Genomic DNA, 20,327 nt, shown 5'->3' with positions numbered 1-20,327 from the left:
GCACATTTTTGCAATTTTGGCAGCCATTTTGAAAAATATGGCCGCCATGTTGAATTTCGAGATTGCTGATTGACTTAGAGTGTCTGTTGTTTCGTATGCAGCCTGTAGCTGCTGGTTGCATCATTTCTCTGGAAGCGCGTTTGTGCCACTGATGCAGTGATCAGTGCTCCAATTACAGTGAGCTGGTACTCAGCTTGCCGACCCCGGAAGGGTGACAGGCTGAGTCAACCCCCGGGGCGTTAATTCAACGTTAATTCAAGGATCCCAAGCCAGCACCCTAACCATTAAGCCAACACCAGGCTTAGAGTATCTGTATAAGAACATGACTGCCAAGTTTCATGCTTCTATCGCAATGTGAACGGTTTTTTGAGTTAGCAGTCTTGCTATTTTACAAAAAGAGGAAATTGAGCTGCAGAACCAGGAAAAAGATCTGGTCTGCTTTGATTCTCTGTCTCTGTTGTACCCCAACTGGTGTTTTTATTACGAAACCATCTATTTATAATGTACACGAGTGCAGTGCAAATTTTTGACTAACCTCCCAATATGATTTTCAGATCTTTTCCTTTCACTCCCTTCACCCTAATATCCACCCAAACTTTTACTTCTCCTCCAACATTCCTTTTTACCCCCCTTTATCCACCTTACCGTATATCCCATATCCTCCCTTCTATTCCTTTTCTCATTTTAGCTGACCACCCACAACGCCTGTCCGTTATCTAAAAATATATACCCCCATGCGCGTATCGTATAAATATATGGCTATATGCCCCCATGTGCATATCTAATAAATATATGGTTATATACCCCCATGTGCATATCTAATAAATATAAGGCTATATACCCATGTGCATATCTCATAAATACAGTATATGGCTATATACCCCCATGTGCATATCTAATAAATATATGGCTATATACGCATGTGTATATCTAAAAAATATATGGCTATGTACCCCCATGTGCGTATGTAATAAATATATGGCTATACACCCCTGTGGGTGTATGTAATAATTATGCAAGTGTACCCCCATGAGCGTATCTATTTTTTTTTTGTTATAAGCCCCCGTGTGCATATCCTATCAGTATATGGCTATATACCCCCATGTGCATATCATATAAATATGTAGCTCTATACCCCCATGTACGTATCCAAGTAATATATGGCGAAATGCCCCAATGTGCGTATCTAATAAATTTATGGCTGTTTGCCCCCATATGCATATCTAATAAATATATGGCTATATGCCCCCGTATGCGTATCTAATAAATATATGGCTATATGCCCCCGTATGCCTATCTAATAAATATATGGCTATGTGCCCCCGTATGCATCTCTAATAAATATTTGGCTATATGCCCCCGCATGCGTATCTAATAAATATATGGTTATATGCCCCCATGTGCGTATCTATTAAATAGATGGCTCCTAAGAGCATAAGAACTAATGGAGATTTTGCTATATTCTGATTTTAAAAAACTATCAAGACTTCCATTTTAACCCAAATGGTATATCCAATTTTCCAAAGATCACTACCACCACGTGATTTCGTACAATTTGTAACAGGTACTACAACCAAAGTATCTTGAACCTGTGACAAACGTGATTTCCAGTTTTGTTTTTCTCTTTTGTTAATCCGTGCACTCTCGCAAACATTAAAACATATAGACCTGCGGCAAACATGTTCTCCTCTTGGCTTCCTTCCACTGTTATAAATTCCTGCCCCCCTCCGGACACGGAACCAGGCTTCCCATACAAGATTCCATGCCTGCTCCTGGCAAGCTGAGGCTGGAATTATAGTAAATACATCATGCTGACTTGATATAATGCTGAACCACTCCCTAATCTTTCAGCATGTCGAAAATAGTTTTGGTGACTAGTGCATTGCATGAGCTCAACAATAATAATAATAATAATAATAACAATAATGATGATAATAATAACAATAAGAATGATAATAATATTAATTATTATTATTATAACAACAATAATGATAATAATAATAATAGTGATAATAATAATGTGAAAAATAATATTGAGGATAATAACAATAACAATAATGATGATAATAATAATTATTATTATTATTATAACAATAATAATGATAATAATAATGATAATGATAACAACAATAATAATAATAACAATAATAGTGATAATAATAAAGTGAAAAATAATATTGAGGATAATAACAATAACAATAATGATGATCATAATAACAATAATAATATTAATGCTAATAATAATAAATTATGATAATAACAATAATAATAATGAATGATAATAATAATGATAATAATAATAATGATAATGATAATAATAATAATAATGATAATGATGACAATAATAACAATGATGATGATAATAATTATAATGATAATAATAATAATGATAATCATGATAATGATAATAACAACAATAATAATAATAATAATATTGAGGATAATAACAATAACAATAATGATGATAATAATAATAACAAAAATAATAATAATAAAAATAATAATAATAATGATAAGTATAATAATAATGATGATGATAATGTTAATAATAATAATGATAATAATAGCAATGATGACATTCATAATAATGATAATAATAAAAACAATCATAATTATTATTATTATATAATTAATGATAATGATGATAACAATAATACTGTTATGTCGGTGAGGGTAGTGATATGTAGAGCCAGATAGATCTGTGTAGGTAGGTATTCGTCTGTCGCAGTAAGGAATCTGACTTATAATAAGTTTCATGTGTAGGTGTTTTGTCGGTAAGGAGTATACTTGTGAACCTACCAGGAGGTTCGTGTGTTAAGTAGAGTAGGGATTAAAGAGTAGCGCCCCTGTGTGTCTCACTTGGTCAGCCAAACCTTTGTCCCTTTTGGCACTGCACTCATTTAGACATGTAGTTAGGTCCCTAGTACAACACGAACTAAATCCCTTCCCTGACATGACTTTGGAAGACGGGCAGGCAAAGAAACCAGGCCGGGGCACCGCCGATGATGGCCGCCGCCGGTTGCACCTCCGACTGGCCTAACCAGATCGACTGCCACGCGCTATGACCACGGAACAGAGAATGGGTGTTGGGGTGGCGCGGTAGGAATGGGCCTGAGCGAGCCAACAAGTCGGTGGAAGACACTGATTGGTTGGTAGCGCGCCAAGGCTGACGTCACCGGCCAGGAGATATTAGCGAGCGCCGAACGCCATTTTGGGCAGTTGGTTCGAGAGAGTGAGACGAGAGGGAGAGCACGAGAGTTGGTCGAGTTGGTCTGGAAAGAGTACGAAAATTGGTCGAGTTGGTCTGGAAAGAGCACGAGAGTTGGAAAGAGAGAGGAGAGAGAGAGGGAGTTGAGTAGTTGAGTTGCTCTCTTGGGTTTTGGACGTCATTCGCTCTTGCTCTGACAGTCTCTAGTGGTTTGTGCTCTTGTTTTGCGCAGCTCGCTATTAGGCACTCTTCTTCGTCTTGCGCAGCCCGAGTTGAGTCATAGCCCGAGTGGAGTTCGCTTGCTTTTTGACCTCGTTTGGAGCCGCTAGCCTGCGTTGGACGCACGGTGCTTTTCCTGCTGTGGGACCTCGTGGTGCTGGGAGCAGTGCTGGTGCTTGAAGCGGTGCTGGTGCTTGGAGCGGTGCTCGGTGCTTTGGAGCTTGGTGCACGGACCTCATGAGCGGCGGGAGGCTTGGAGCGAGGGGCCTCGTGGTGTGCGGCGGAGCTTGGAGCCGCGTGGGGGACGATACCCTGAAAGACGACAAGACAGATAAGCTCACACACCACAGACGCACATAACGAACTTATTTCTTTTGTTAATCCATTCCTGTGTCTCGTATCCGAAATCTGTTTGTGGGGACGTCCCGATTGGGATATTTTATTACCGGCGCGTGCTTTTTCCTGTCCTTGCCTTTTTCCTTTAATAAACCCTTGTATTATTTTGCATCCCCTGTTAAGCCTGTGCCTGGTTGAATTAATTTCCTTGCAGGATCGAAGCTGCAGTCGGCGCACAAGGTAAGTTTTTTGCGCAGCTTCCGTTTTCCTTCTTCCTCCCGCGTTAGGTAGCAAAATCCGTGTTTGGTTATCGCCTCCGTTAAATCCGTTTCGGTCCATCCGCGACTTTCTGGTGTTAACCGGGAGTCGTACGACAACTAATAATAATAATGATAATAATGATAATGATAATAACAACAATAATAATAATAATAATAATAATGACGATAAGTATAATAATAATGATGATGATAATGTTAATAATAATAATGATAATAATAGCAATGATGACATTCATAATAATGATAATAATCAAAACAATCATAATTATTATTATTATATAATTATAATAATGATGATAACAATAATACTAATAATAACAATAATAATAACAATAATAATAATAATGATAATAATAATAATGACAATAATAATTATAGTAATAATGAAAACAATAATATCTACCAACCGTTTTCCCAAGAACTTTGACTCCTGCAGACAATTAAATTAATGTATCTGCAGAATGCTTGAAGTTTTCAACAATCTGAGGTCTTTCATGGGACAGTCATGGGACAGTCTCTGCACAATGCGAGACAAATTTACAGTCTGAAGGACACAGCTGGAGATTTGTCCATTGCTCACATCACTCCATACTTGGACTCCAATGCAGACCTCTGTCCATTATCGATGCTCTCAATCTGCTGCTCCACCAAATTCCATCCTCACTGCAACATTATATTTTGCTGATCTCAAGACTGATGCTGATTTATTCAGAAATAACAAATTCTTACCGTCTGTTCAATAAAACTAGAAGTAGCGCATGGGAAAGCAATAAGTGTTGAAATATAGTGTGCATAAAATCATGGCAACAATGTAGGCTGGTACTCCAGAATGAAAGGGTGGGGGTCTTATTATATATGGGGGGGGTCTTATTATGTATGGGGGTCTTATTATATATAGGGGGGTCTTATTATATATGGGGGGGTCTTATTATATATGGGGGGATCTTATTATATATGGGGGTCTTATTATATATGGGGGGGTCTTATTATTATATATGGGGATCTTATTATATATGGGGGGGGAGGATCTTATTATATATGGGGGTCTTATTATATATGGGGGGTCTTATTATATATGGGGGTCTTATTATATATGGGGGGGTCTTATTATATATGGGGGTCTTATTATATATGGGGGGGTCTTATTATATATGGGGGTCTCATTATATATGGGGGGGTCTTATTATATATGGGGGGGGAGGATCTTATTATATATGGGGGTCTTATTATATATGGGGGGTCTTATTATATATGGGGTGGGGGTCTTATTATAAATGGGGGGCTTATTATATATGGGGGATCTTATTATATATGTGGGTCTTAGTTCATATGTGGGGTCTTATAGAAAGGGAGATTATACATGATATGCCAATGTACTATATACGTATTTTTCAATATGCAACTTTAAATGATATATATTTACATGCATCTGTGGGGGTACACCTGCGCCACTGATGCAGTGCCCCCTATTACCACTCAGCCGTTTTAAACTACAATTTCATTCTTCGGTCGTCCTTTGTTATTCTTTTGTACGCAGTACAAGTCTGCGGGGTAGCGTCATTGGCTGAGGGTGTGGCTCTGCCGCAGATAGAACGCCCCCTTGTAGGTTCTGGCCGGAATTTTGGAATTTTTCGCCATTGTACCAACGAAAGCTCGCCTACTCTTCACAAAAGACACCATGGATCTATAACTTTCACCAACCAATACCGACAGATGGGCCACCCAGTTTAACTCCAGGTAATCTCACATGACTTAAACTTTATCGCTCGCCTCTCGTTCACACGTCAAAATCTTCCTTGGTCATTTGTTGGTGTAGTTTTGCAGTTTCAGACTCTTTTTCAAGTTTCATCTTAGTAAGATATGGGTAGTGTCCAAGGCTAAAACCATAAGAAATTGAATGGTCATTGGGGAATCAGAAATAAGATTCTATTTCTTATCTTCAATGTGAGAAGAAGCATCCATAACATGCTGGTTTCAGTTTGTTGTTTTTTGAGAACACAGAGAAAACAGGTCTGACCCACCTTCAACGGCATTTTCCACCCTCTTAAGGTTCTTGAGCGTCACACGTAACGGACTGGACGTAAGACGGAAAGTGCGCGGCGCTGGCTGCGGACGCAGAAGGAAGATCCGCGTGTCCCCAAGCACGACGGTGCCGTCACAGATGTCCGGCTCCCCAAAACCTTCGACTGTGATGATCCGGCGTCGATCGGGCGCCTCGGTGCCTTTAATAAAACCTTCTCCTTTGAGGCAGCGCCATACACGTACCTGCAGACAGCAGTTTTAAAAGAAGGTTCAGACAATGCAAGAAGAACATTTAAACAAATGAGAGATAAACAGGACCAAAATGAAGTCCACTTAAGGAGTCTTCTAGGTCTAAGGTCAGTGCACACCTTTAGTGTTAATCGCAGTTCAGAACAATATGTTTGAAAGTGACAGTGATCTTCAGGGGATCAGTTCAGGGGACCAAAGCCCTTCAGGGGACCAAAGCAAATGTTATCTAAAGTGGTAGAGCCCACCTTACCTCTCAGGTGGTCAAGTAATAGACGGTAGATCAGGAAATATCAGTGGATTTGAAATATCGGTGGTAGATTTAACAAAGTTACCTATATTGGGGAAGGTATCAAAGCCATTTGGCAGGTATGTTGCTCAGAATGTTTCCGCTTATACAGTATTCTGCTTGTTAAGTGAGCCAACTTTAAGACCAAGGTAAGACCTTGACAACATAGTCAAGGTCTCAAGGATGGTTGTGGATGCCTATTCCTTGTATATATATTGGAAACACACGTGGATGTCCAACGAGGCAGAATTACATTCAAGTAATCTTCAGCACGAGGAGGACCTGGCTCAGTCAAGGTGGGGATTGTAGGCCCTTTTGGCACCTCCACAAGCAAGTTGGAATGCCAATTGGCTGTCAAAGGAACTCATAGATCGCCATTGAGGGTTGGGATAGGTGCTATAACAAAAGAGGGACCCAAAGAGCTTCGTGCACTGTATTTGATTCTAGCAAGGTAGAGCGCCGAAGCATGTTGCCTGAAGTCATATAACAAACATGTTGCTCATTTTGGGTAACTTAGCCATTTTTTTCCTCTGCACCGACTGGACCTCTCTCAAAGCGAGAGAAATAGGTACCGTAGTTTGGTTTATGTTCAAAGGTTCGCGCACCCACCGTGCAGGAGAAACGCTCGCTGCCCAAACCGTGTTTCTGCACCTTCTCCACCGTCCCCGTGAGCACAATCGGAGCATCGCTTTCCCGGCTTTCCAGGGGTTCGTCCCGGCATGCTGCATCCGTGGTGCCCAAAGCCAGCGCCGCAGCGAGGATCAGCGAGACGAGCGGCGGACGAGGCATGTTTCCCGTCTCGAGAGCGGCAGGTGCGTCTTTTTGGGGGCAGCCGGTTGAGACGAGCGACTCCCTCACCTGGCGCTTTTAGAGCAGCGGGGCTGCCCTGGGGTTGGTGGGAGTAGCGCGACGTGGGCGCGACGTGGGTGCTTGATTCTGGACGTGATCTCCGGTCAAGTTTGGCGAAGCGGACGGACCGCAATGTCCCCACCCCCACAACCTTACGGGTTCCTCTCCTCCCAGCCCCAACGCATCACTCACCGCCAATTAACTGTCACGACCTATTCTCGTGAAAGCCGTGCGTGCCTCGCACGCAGATTCGCCTCAGACTCCACACGTGCTGAGGAAGCAGAACCTTCGACATTCCAAGTGCGTCCCAGGTTCACGTCGCGAAGGTCCACATGCTGCAGTTGCTCAAGGTATCGACAGACGCAGTCATCCCATTGGAATGAATTCCACTTGTTTTAAGGGATAATTAAAGAAATTTACAGAAGAGAGTGAAATAATTAACAACGTCACTGGTCTTCAGGAGTCCAGTCAAGTGAGCCAAACGACACCGCAGAAAATCTTGGAAAGTACCAATAATTCACAGCCATGATTCCCATATTCTTGAGGATAGACGGTTTTGGACTGACTTTAACGAACCCAATACATAGGCCTGAAATTGGACTAAAAGTACAGGAATTTTTTCATTGTCCAGGATCCATGGTGCCCAAAGTGATGGTGATGGTTTGCATACACTCAACCAAAATACAACATGTGACCTTTAATACCATTACCGAAGCTAGCAGAGGGGTCCTCCACTTCCATCCGAGAGGGCAGACGCACACATTGATGCCTGATCGGCCCACCAGCGAGACACCAGGATGGCAGGTTATATACCTAGGCCAAGATTCGAACCCAGGATAGATAGCTGATCAGAAGCTATCATTGCACAAACCTCTGGGCTATCAGCCTTGAAGGCCTCATTTCAGAAAGAGGATCAGAGTTTCAGGGAATAATTACCTACATCAAAGGTGGGCGGAGCTTAAGTTTTCTCCTCTGTCTGTCTGTCCGTCTGTTCATCTGTGAGCAGGATATCTCAAAAGGTTGTGGACGGATTTGACCGAAATTTGGTGGACTTCTTGGGTGTGGGACAAGGATAGGTGGATGAGATTTTGGTGAGATCAGGATACGGATCCGAGAAAAAATGTTTTCATGAATCTTCACCATGGAGTGATGGAGCCAAAAATTATATATAGCATGATATTTCAAAAAGTTATGGACGAGTTATGACAAAACTTGGTGGATGAGTTGGTTGGGCAAGAAGAACAAGCCGATTCGATTTTGATTCAGGTCCGTATCCAGATCCGACCTATGAGTGGGACACAAAACGTAAACTGTTCAGTCTGGCAGACGTATACATTCTAATGAGCTGTTGTAGTTTTCGAAAATTTCTTAATCGACACGAAGTGGATGAACGGTTTTAAATATGGTCATAGCGGCACATAAAATACACCGATGACATCTGTCGTCAAAATTGGCGGATAGTGGCAGGGTAGGGTTTAGGCTACCACATGTTGGCCTTGCCATCCTTTTTGAGGCCACCAGAGACCACTATAAAGTGTATATGTATAAAGCGAGACACCAGGATGACATGCTGCTTGTGCTTTCTCAACAATGGATGGAGGTCCTCAATGCCAAACAGGAAATTAGAGCTGTCTCCCTTGACATTTCACGTGCCTTCGATACGGTCTGGCACCCTGCTCTGCTCACCAAACTCTCCTCCTTTGGTATCCATGGAAATCTCCACGCATGGCTGGCGGACTTCCTCTCTGGTCGTAGTCAACGTGTGGCCCTGAATGGGTTTCTCTCATCTCCTCTTCCTGTTCAGGCTGGAGTTCCCCAAGGTAGTGTTCTGGGCCCTGTGCTTTTCCTGGTCTTCATCAATGATCTCTCTGACTCTCTTGAAAATCCTCTCTATCTCTTTGCTGACGACTCTACTCTCTGTCGCTCCATTCCTCATCCCTCAGATCGGCAGTCTGCAGCCTCCTCACTCTCTGCAGACCTGGACAAAATCACAGACTGGTCAAACAAGTGGAACATGTCTTTCAATCCTGACAAATCTCACACTCTTACAATGTCTCTCCGAAAGGACCGACTGGACAACCCTCCCATCTACTTTCTCAACAATCCTCTCCAAGAAGTTCTGTCGCTCAAGCTTTTGGGTCTCACTATCTGCCATGATCTTTCTTGGGAAAACCACATTTGCAAGCTGGCCTCCAAAGCCAGTCGCCGACTGGGCATCCTCCGTCGTGCGAAGTCCTTCCTTGGCACACCTGAGCTCCTCACCACATACAAGGCTTTCATCCGCAGCTCAATGGAATACTGTTCCCCCCTCTGGGCTGGTGCTCCTGCCTCACACCTTGCTCGGCTTCACGCTGTTGAGGCCAAAGCTTTCAGAATCATTGGAATCTCCTGCGATGTAGTCAACACCGAGGGCCTTTCACTCACTCACCGCAGGCAGGTTGGTGGTCTTTCTGTCTTCTACCGACTCCTCTCCGGCCTTGCTCCCCCAGCTCTCTCTGTGCTCTGTCCCCCCAATATTCCTTCAGGTCACACAAGATCTGCCTGCAACCCTCTTATGGTTAAACTGCCAAAGTCTAGGCTCTCTGCTCGCCTTCACTCTTTCATTCCCCTTTTCTCCCGCCTCTGGAACAAACTCCCCCACTCCCTTCAATCCCACTCCTCCCTCCAGGTCTTTCAAACAGCTGTTCACCACCATCTCTTATCTTCCCCCATCCAAAAACCTTGATCTTTTCTACCCCCGGTAATTCACCCCAGAGTCCTTGCAGTGTTCATATGTTTTATTCCTCTCCCACCTCCCCCCAAGTCCTCCCGATGTCCCTGCTCTCAAATGTTGTGTTTGTGTCCTTCCCCCTCTTCCCCCTCTCTTTTGTGTCCTTCCCCCTCTCTCCCCATCTTGTCTGCCGCTCCCCTTGTTTTTTGTGTTTTGTGTGTCGGTTTGTCTTTGTGTGTGATTAATGTTAGCTCTTTCACGAGCCTCGATCTTGTATACAAAAAAAAAAAAAAAAAAAAAAAAGCGTATAAAGATAAGCAATCCTCCCTCCAGGTCTTTAAATCAGCTGTACATCACCATCTCTTATCTTCCCCCATCCAAAACCTTGATATTTTCTACCCCCGTTAATTCAACCCAGATCCACTTTTCTGAAATACCGACTTCTTTCCTGGAAGTCCTAGCAGTCAGTGTCCATGTGTTTTTTACCTCTCCCACCCCCCCCCCCTTTCCCATGCCTTCCCTCCCCCCGCCAAGCCCTCTCCCTCCCTCCCACAGATCTCCCGATGTCCCTGCTCTCCATATTGTTCTCCCGCTCCCTTTATCATATGTTTTTTGTTTTATGTGTTAAGTTGTCTTTTTGTGATCAATGTTACCTCTTACACGAGCCTCGATCTTGTATACAAATATATATATGACATCATAGTAGCTACCTTTTACCTGTGGGCTGGCGGTAGCACTGCCTGACCCCACATCTATATATCTGTACATCTATACATCTATACATCTATATATACATAGATATATATATAGATTAGGGTGGTCCAAAAATTTGAAGATTGGATTTTCATTTCTCCACAAGCCTGCCCCTATTCCTATTGAAGAAAGTAGTTTGTGGTGAAAATTTGAGCTTGATTGGACAATATTTAGAGGTTGCTCAAAATGTTGACAAATTTTAATGAATAATAAAACACAGAATTTTTAGCAGCATACATCAATTCATCGATAATTCTCTATTTTCAATTACTCAAATTATTTATTATTGTTGGCTTGCACTTTTCTTCAATGGTATGACCAAGAGATTGTGCAAAATCACTGGCCACAAACATAGCACGCCGATCTGAGAGATTTACTCTGTCCAGAGTTGCCACCATTGCAGAGTTGCCACCTTGATGGGAGCCTTTTTTGCCGGTTTGGCAGAAGATGGACTTTGGAGTTTGAATTCACTGTCCCCTGAATCGGAGCTTTCAATCTCAGACTCATCATCATCATCAACCACAGCCGATGTTGATGGAACAGATTGCATTGCTGTTAGAGTCTCAGCAGCATGTTTTCTCTTTCTTTTATCTTCATTCTCAAGCCTGATACGCTTTCTGTTCTCCTTCACTGCCAGAGTGTTGTCCACAGATCCCATACGTGAACTTGTGGGATCCTCACGCTGCATGATAAGGAATGCTTTGTCTTCTTCATTTGTCATTTTCTCAAGCACATCATTTGGTGAGATATCGAAGAGGGATTGGAGATCATCTTTGAACATCCGCTCCTTCACTCTATAGTTTTCGAACGTCTTGGTTCTATTTTTCTTTACCAGTTTGGAGGCATCATGCAACTTCAAAAGTTGGCGCTCACAGGAATCTACTCTCTGCACTGGAATTCGTGCTTTCTCCCAGTATGCACACACAGCTTGTACACTAAGTTTGGCACTTTCACGAACTGTATGGTGTTCTTATATGTGATGGTCAACCATTTTCTGCAATGTGTGTCCTTTGGTTGGTAGTCCCCCACATATTATTTCCTTTTCAGACTTGCCCAGCAACCAAACTGTGGAAAAGCTGCGAGTTTCTGCCATCTGAAAAAAACAGGATAAATTAAAAATGTCATTTTTTGAGCAACCTCTAAATAAGTTCCAATTGACGTCATATTTGGTTCGTATGATCGTTATAAACATAGGAACAATGGCAGCCTTGTGGAGCATGGATTTTTAATAGTATTAAATATTACACATATCTGTGGACCAGCCTAATATATATATTGTTGCGGATATGAGATTGGCCTCCATCCATATCCGCTTGTAAATATTCCCCTATTTCCCCAATACTTCCCAACTATCCCCAATCCCCCATTCCCTAGTCCCATTTTCTGTAAACAACACTCTGTAGACCCGACCTTCCCCTATTTCCCCCATTAAATGTCGCATCCAGGTCCACCGCATCTCACGTAGACAACTATAGGACATCTTGCGAGTTATTCTTAGTCTATGTCAGTTAAGGACTCGTTTCCATTAATTCTGACTCTTCGTTGCACCAGAATGTGATTGTATGGCACCGTTAGAAAGTTTAGGACCTCCCAATACCTCCCCGCAGCTCTTCCTCATGGTACAACAACAACAACAACAACAACAACAGCAACAACAGCAACAACAACGGCGGCGGCGCGGGGAGTGCGCGTCCTCACTCCGGCTTGGTTAGCCGCCATCGAACATGTGCTCCGACGGGGTTACCACGTAGGGGCTCGCTGTCAGCTCCTCGTCAAGGGCGGAGCCCGGTAACCCCCCGCACCCAATAGAAGCGGCGGACCGATTCCATCTGGGGCGGGGCCAACGAGCCGAGGGCGTGTCACTCCCCGCTGAGCATGCGCAGGAAGACGGAGGTGACGTCAGATGCGCCCTCAGCTTGGAGAGAGAAGACGCCACCTCCGAGCGCTGCGATACCTCCCCGCATCTCTGGACTGGACCGAGCTGTATCCTGTCCCTGAGCCAAGGTGCACCTTGTGCCATCGACTGCCTGTCCTTCCCTGCCATCAATCCCTGTGTAAGTCAGTCTTGTTCCGTTTGTCTGTGGTCTGTCGGGGATAAGATAAGACTGTGTCTAAGTGCCCATCTTTTCTGTGCTTTACCTCTTGCCTTGTAATCTACCCCTTTTCTGCATCACCAATTATATCCTCCTCCGGAGGTCTTGAGAACTGTACCCCCTTGTGTCGTTTCATTTATCCCAGCCGTTGTGTCCTTTCCTTCATTGATTTAGCGTAGCGCGATTCGGCCAACGTTCGAGTGGAATCGGGTGAGTTGGGGAAGAATCGGGTAAACTGTGCGAACACGGCGGCCATTCCGCTCGGTCAAGCAACATCTTAAGTCGTGTCCGTAACAATATATATGTGTGTATATATATATATTGTTACAGACGCGGTTGTGGATGTTGGTTTACCGAGCGGTTTGGTATGACCGCGTCTGCACAGTTTACCCGATTATACTCGAACGTTGGCCGAGTCGCGCTACGCTAAATCAATTGAGGAAAGGACACAACGGCTGGGTTAAATGACACGACACCAGGGGTACAGTTCTCAAGACCTCCGGAGGAGGTTATAATATTTCAGAACGTTGAGATTACAAGGACAAGAGGTACAGCATAGGAAGGTAGGCACTTAATCACGGTCTTATAGTAACCCCGACAGACCACAGATAAACAGGACAAGACTGACTCACACCGGGATTGATGGCAAGGAAGGGCAGGTAGTCGGTGGACAGCACAAGGTGCACCTTGTGCTCAGGGACAGGATAGCGCGGCCCAAAAGATGCAGGGAGGTCTCTCAGCGCTCGGAGGTGGCGTCTGGTTCTCTTCACTTCAAGCTCGGGGCGCATCTGACGTCACGTCCGGTAAGTGGCTGCGTATATCCGGCGGGGAGTGACACGCCCTCGGCTCGTTAGCTCCGCCCCAGATGGAATCGGCCCGCCGCTTCTTATTGGGTGCTGGGGGTTACCGGGCTCCGCCCTTGACGAGGGGCCGACAGTCAGCCCCTTCGTGGTAACCCCGTCGGCGCACATGGGCAATGGCGGCTAACCAAGCCGGAGTGAGGACGCACACTCCCCGCGCGCTGTTGTTGTAGTTGTTGTTGTTGTTGTGGTTTCATGAGGAAGATGGGAGGAGGTATGGGGAGGTCCTAAACTCACTACTGGTGCCATACAATCACATTCTGGTGCAACGAAGAGTCAGAATTAATGGAAACGAGTCCTTAACTGACATAGACTAAGAATAACTAGCAAGATGTCCGAAAGTTGTCTACGTGAGATGCGGTGGACCTGGGCACGACATTTAATGGGGGAAAAAGGGGAAGGTCGGTTCTACAGAGTGTTGTTTACAGACAATGGGACTAGGGAATGGGGGATTGGGGATAGTAGGGGAGTATTGGGGAAATAGGGGAATATTTACAAGCGGATATGGAGGCCAAATCCCATATCCGCAACATTGCACCCTTCTCTACCCTCGGGGCGTCCCGACCCGATAAATTTTTACCTATTTTAGTGTGGCACACAGATGTAGTTCCCTCTACTATTAACTCTACCCTGAGTGCGACAGTTTTACAGATATTCACAAATGAGTAAATATGTCCCCCTGCGACGTTGCACCCTTCTCCTCACAGAAACACACCCACAGGATAACCGAATCGCGGAAAGAATTCGCAAACTAAACATACAGCCGGTAGGGAGCATTATTTACACAAGACTACACTGATATTTACACTACGATCCAGGACCTGTTTTTGGAGGAACACATGCAGATGTTAAGCATAGAGAGAGCACGCATGCCAGCATCGATACACCAACCCACGAGTGCTCTGTGGCCTTACGGCCTTTAATAATGTGCAGAGCACCCCTTCCAAGCACCAAAAGCACCACCCCATCATGTACAGTCAGCACCATCCGGTGCACCAATAAAGTGTTTATAAATCACCGGTGGTGTCGCAGCCGGCCGATGTTCTGCCGCTGGTCTTGCCTTCGTGTGGTGCACTTGGTGTCCTGGCTTCCTTCAAAAATAAAGAAAGGCGCCAACCGCGTCCATTTCTAGATTGTGGCCGTCTGGTGGCCAACTATTAGTGGTTCACCTGTATGGCATAGGTGCCACGTTGACCCATAGGTCCATCCACGGGTGGTGCTTGGCCGCAAAAGAACTGCGGTCCATTGTGGGTGGCCACCAAAATTGCGGTCCATATGGTGTATCGATCCCGGCAGCAAGCAGCGAAAGTGCAGGCCCACAACTGCGGAGCCAGCACCTCTCTCTCCTCTCTCTCTGCCCCAAAGCCAGACCCTCGGAGGTGGGAGACAAAAGAAGAAGACAAGTGAGTAAGGTGGTAAGGGCGCAAAAGTGCACGCAATACAAGATGATGCACACTGGGGGCACATGGGAACCAGGTGAGACAGGTACGTTCCTACCGTACGCCCACCCCCCCCACCAGGTAACCTACATTGCCCCTCCCTTACCCCTTACTGTATCCACAAAACACAACACTACCCATAAACATCTACTTTACAAATCAACAAACGTCCCTACTGTCTTCCCCGTTCCTCCCATATACCAAATTCGTCTTCTCTCCCTCCTAACCAATCAAATTTGCCATTTTCAACTCTCATCAAAATTTGCCATCTCCAACTGAACATCAAAATTTGCCATTACCAATTCATCATCAGTCCCTCCTAAGGAGGGAGAGATGGAATCACCCCAATGTCTCATCCACGTCGTGATGCGTCTCACCAATCCACACAGCAATTCTCATTTCCTGCACACAGAACAAAGAAAACACAGGTGTGGAGTCATCATCACCACAGGCAAGTGGCTGCGTATGGTGCGACAGGTTCATCAATCCTAACTATTTCCTAAATGACTTTAACAACTTTACATTACCCGGGGTCTTTCGCTGCCAATCCATTGGCCAACTTACACTATGGGTTCTAAAAATCAATTCCCATTGACCAAACTGTGGTGCTTTTCAATTTGGGGTCTCACTCCCCCGATTCATCTCCCGGTGCCCTCGCACAATTTCTGGGCTGTGGCGTGTACCTTTCCCAGCGGGTCTACCCACCTGCACACCTCCACCACTGCAGTTGCCTCCGAGCTTACCTGCTCCTTACCCTAACCTAACTACCTGGGGAAGGCCCTCTGGCGCTCTCCCCACTCGGTGCCCTCTCTGGCACTGGGCTACCCGGGTCCGTCCTCCGGATCCTCGGGCCCCACTGACACTAACGGCTCCCAGAGCCCACCTGCGGCCTCACCTGGCCGACATCCTCACAGTGGTGGAGTGCCCAACCAACTACACACACTAACAGGCTACACGCCCAGCCATTTCCACAACACTAATGCACCCATCCACAATACCATTCTGCAACCGCACCACAAATGCCAATATCCAACCACAATTTACCTATACCCTCTACCTAACACTTACACTACCCGCCCCGGGTACTCGTGAAAGGGGTCCACTCTTCCCCCATCCACACCTTCGCACCATGCACACCACTCCGTACCACTTACTCCAACTCTCTCCACACCACTCATTCTCTGCTCCATATATTCCACACACCTGTACTTGCACACCTGTGCTCTCACACCTGGTGCCACCTGCACCCTTCTCTCCCCAAGCGCATTCGCGCTGATCCACAACACTCACTACTCATCCACTGCTCCACACACCTGTCCAGTTCTCACACACACGGCATCATCTCATCTAACTACTCCCCTCTGAAACTCGCGCTTCCCAGTCGTCCCTTTAAACTATTGCGCTCCCACGTCATTATCATCCATACTAATCTACCTGCGTCCCCACTACAGGTATCAGTCACTAACTAACCTTAACGTCACCTAATGTCATCTTCTAGGGCCCTATCAATATCCTAACCCACCCGGGCTAGTTTTCACTGCCATACACCCCATAAACTATTGCGCATTTGCCCCACCATGGGAAGGGTGGCAGGGATGCCACCCTTACCCACCGGGCCCATCGCTCACTACCAATTTTGCTCATCAAATTTCAACAAATCAAAAATTTGCCAATCACTGCCCATCATCTGCCAATCATTACTGCCAATCCTTTGCCAATCATCAAATTTTGTTTTTTTCTAATTTTGGGTCCAAAACATTAACCTCATCACACAGTCTACTCACTAATGCCTCTCGGTGCGCCAATTCCTGTCCAAAGCCCGGCTTCGTAAAGCCAAGCCATGAATGCGGGTTGTTCTGTGCCAGCGGCTGGATACGTCCCGCATTCGGTGCAGGGAAGGAGGTTTACCCGGGCCGAGATCCCACGCACCATCTCGGCACGGAGCCATCCCATGGCTCGATCTCGACCTGCCGGAATGCCTCAACAAAAAGTGGTCGCCATGACGACCCTTCCTATCCAGCCGCCCGCTCCGCCTAGTGGAGCACGGACGCGGCCGTTCAAAGCGAGGCCCGGCACGCACCGAGGGCCCGATTCGGCTAAAAGTCGACCTAACCGCTGCTCCGTTTAACGTCGATGCTTCACCTGCATGCTTACACCCCGCAGCCCGTTCCTTGCTCACACATCCAGCCGTGCCCATGCTCCGCGTACCTTTCCTTACACACCCAGGTACACTCATTCCACTCACAGCCTTGGTCACACACCTGACCACCGAACACTTTGGCACACATTCGTTGGTCGCACACCTCACCAACACACCTCTTCGCGCCCCCTCCTCGGTCACCTCCTCTGTGACAATCACAGGTGTGCTCTCATTCGCACACCCAACCACGTGCCTCACTACCAATTCCAGCGTGCATTCCCACTCACGCTCTACCATTCCAGGTGTGCTTCCTTTCTCACCTGTCACAACCAACTCACGCTCCGTGTCACTCTTACTACTCTCACCTCCACTCTTGACAACGCACTCACCCTTACTCCCGACAGCGCACTCTTTCCTCATGCACCTGTCCGTTACACACCTTTCTCGCGCCCACTCTTGCGCACACTCTCCCGTCACACCCTCTGTAACACTTACCACACCGCGCTTCCATGTGCTCCCTCGCACACGCGCTACGACCGACTCACTCTCGCCAGCACCCTCACTCCTTGGCACGCACTTTTTCCTCACACACCCCAGAGTCGGACTTTCTCGCACACCTCCTTTTTCGCACACCAGACCTGTCGCACACTTCACCAATGGCCTCTCACGAACACCCGGGTCCATCTCGACCCCCAAGCTTCTTAAATCCCCTGGCGCATCATACGCACGACCATATTGGTCACCACTTACACCGGGTCCTCTTTCTCTTCGCTTCTCCTCCATCACCTGCGAATCCCTCATCCGGTTAATGAGCACATCATCACGATCCGAACACAGACTTTGGACCAATTCTTTTACTTCCTCCTTTATCTCTTTCTTATCCTCTCTCCGTCGCTTCTTAATTTCGCTCACCCCTTCTTCCACTTCTTCTAATTTCTGCTTCACCTCCTTCATCTCCTCGTGCGCCCCTTTAAGTTCTTCCTCTAACTCCACTTTATTTTTTTCTATGTGCTCCCGCACCTCCCGCTCTTTAACCTCCATCACCTCTACCACCTTGTTCATTTTCCTCGTCAAGTCCTCATGTACCGTCTGACACTCTTTTTTAATTACCCCTACGTCCTTTTTCATCTCCTTCTGTGTCGATTTTAAACCCTCTATTACCGCTGTGTTCTTCTTTACCTGGTCCCCCAACTCCTTTTGTCCCACTGTCAGTTGTTCTACTCCCAGCGTCAACTCCTCTATACCCCCTTGCAATTTTACAGTCCCCTTTCTCACCTCCTTCTCCATGCGCTCCTTACAGTGCCTCACCTCCTCGCGCACTCCTCCGACCTCCTCACTCACACCTCTTCTGATCTCCTCTCCCATCACTTGCATCTCCTGCCCAGATGCCACCCTCATCTGCTCCATTTCCTCCCTGTGAGCATCCAGTTTGGTCTCTACCCCCATTCTGACCCCCTCTATCTGCTGCCCCATTTGTTTAACTTCCCTTTCCGCTTGGTCCCTCATGTCCCTCAATTTGCCTTCCATCCTGTTTTCTAACCCCTCTAACCCCTTTTGCATCCCTTCCATTTGATTCTCTTGAGCGGCCATTCTGTTTTCTACCCCCATTAACCCATTTCTCACCTCTTTTATCCCGTTGTCTAACCCCTCAAAATTATTGTCTAACTTCCCCAATTTCTTGTCTAACCCCTCACCGGTACCCCTCGCTTCGTCCCTCATTACCCCCATTTGACTTCCCATTACCCCCATTTGGCCCTCTAATCGCTCACTATCAGCCCTCAATCCCACAATTTGGTTTCCCAATTGCTGACTATTAGCCCTCATCTCGTCCTTCATTTCTTCACCCGACTTAACCATAAAGGCCTTTATTTGTTCCATAAATAGGCCCCAATCCATCGGCGGCGCTACCACGGTCGCGGGCGCGGTCGCCGTGGCCATGTGCGAGGCGCCATTTTGCGCGCCCGCCACCTCGTGCGTGACGACGCTATTTTGCGAATCTGCTACCCTCACTGCTTCGCTCTCCTCTTGTCCCTCATTTTGGTCCTGGATCGACCTTGCCTCACTCTCTTCTACCGGAACCCAGCCGTCTTGGTCTGCCATAGCGCGACTTTCAAAATTCGGGTTTTTTTTTTTTTTTGTAAAACACAATCAAATTTCGCTGTTATAATTTCGAGCGCGTGAAACGCGCTCCGGATCGAATCCCACTTCCCGACACCAAATGTTACAGACGCGGTTGTGGATGTTGGTTTACCGAGCGGTTTGGTATGACCGCGTCTGCACAGTTTACCCGATTATACTCGAACGTTGGCCGAGTCGCGCTACGCTAAATCAATTGAGGAAAGGACACAACGGCTGGGTTAAATGACACGACACCAGGGGTACAGTTCTCAAGACCTCCGGAGGAGGTTATAATATTTCAGAACGTTGAGATTACAAGGACAAGAGGTACAGCATAGGAAGGTAGGCACTTAATCACGGTCTTATAGTAACCCCGACAGACCACAGATAAACAGGACAAGACTGACTCACACCGGGATTGATGGCAAGGAAGGGCAGGTAGTCGGTGGACAGCACAAGGTGCACCTTGTGCTCAGGGACAGGATAGCGCGGCCCAAAAGATGCAGGGAGGTCTCTCAGCGCTCGGAGGTGGCGTCTGGTTCTCTTCACTTCAAGCTCGGGGCGCATCTGACGTCACGTCCGGTAAGTGGCTGCGTATATCCGGCGGGGAGTGACACGCCCTCGGCTCGTTAGCTCTGCCCCAGATGGAATCGGCCCGCCGCTTCTTATTGGGTGCTGGGGGTTACCGGGCTCCGCCCTTGACGAGGGGCCGACAGTCAGCCCCTTCGTGGTAACCCCGTCGGCGCACATGGGCAATGGCGGCT

The 20,327-nt window shown here is 46.5% G+C and overlaps 1 protein-coding gene across 3 annotated transcripts in view; it reads right to left on the bottom strand.

The window, feature by feature from the left end:
• AGRN (agrin) overlaps positions 1–7,507 on the bottom strand; it is a 185,352-nt gene extending 177,845 nt beyond the window's left edge. For 2 of the 3 annotated variants that reach the window (XM_068118853.2, XM_068118854.2), the window contains exons 1-2: positions 7,211–7,507; positions 6,066–6,309 (exon numbers count right to left, since the gene is read on the bottom strand). In XM_068118853.2, the coding sequence (XP_067974954.2) occupies positions 6,066–6,309; positions 7,211–7,390 (424 nt within the window). In that variant the 5' untranslated portion in view covers positions 7,391–7,507. The remainder of the gene's footprint in view (positions 1–6,065; positions 6,310–7,210) is intronic. The other variant, XM_068118855.2, reaches the window with a different exon arrangement.
• Positions 7,508–20,327: the final 12,820 nt, after the last annotated feature.

The sequence above is a fragment of the Myxine glutinosa genome, chromosome 6, assembly GCF_964187855.1.
Source record: "Myxine glutinosa chromosome 6, kmMyxGlut1.1, whole genome shotgun sequence".
Lineage (NCBI taxonomy): Eukaryota > Metazoa > Chordata > Myxini > Myxiniformes > Myxinidae > Myxine > Myxine glutinosa.
Note: the sequence above shows the minus strand (reverse complement) of the source record. Positions and strands in the feature narration are given on the sequence as shown.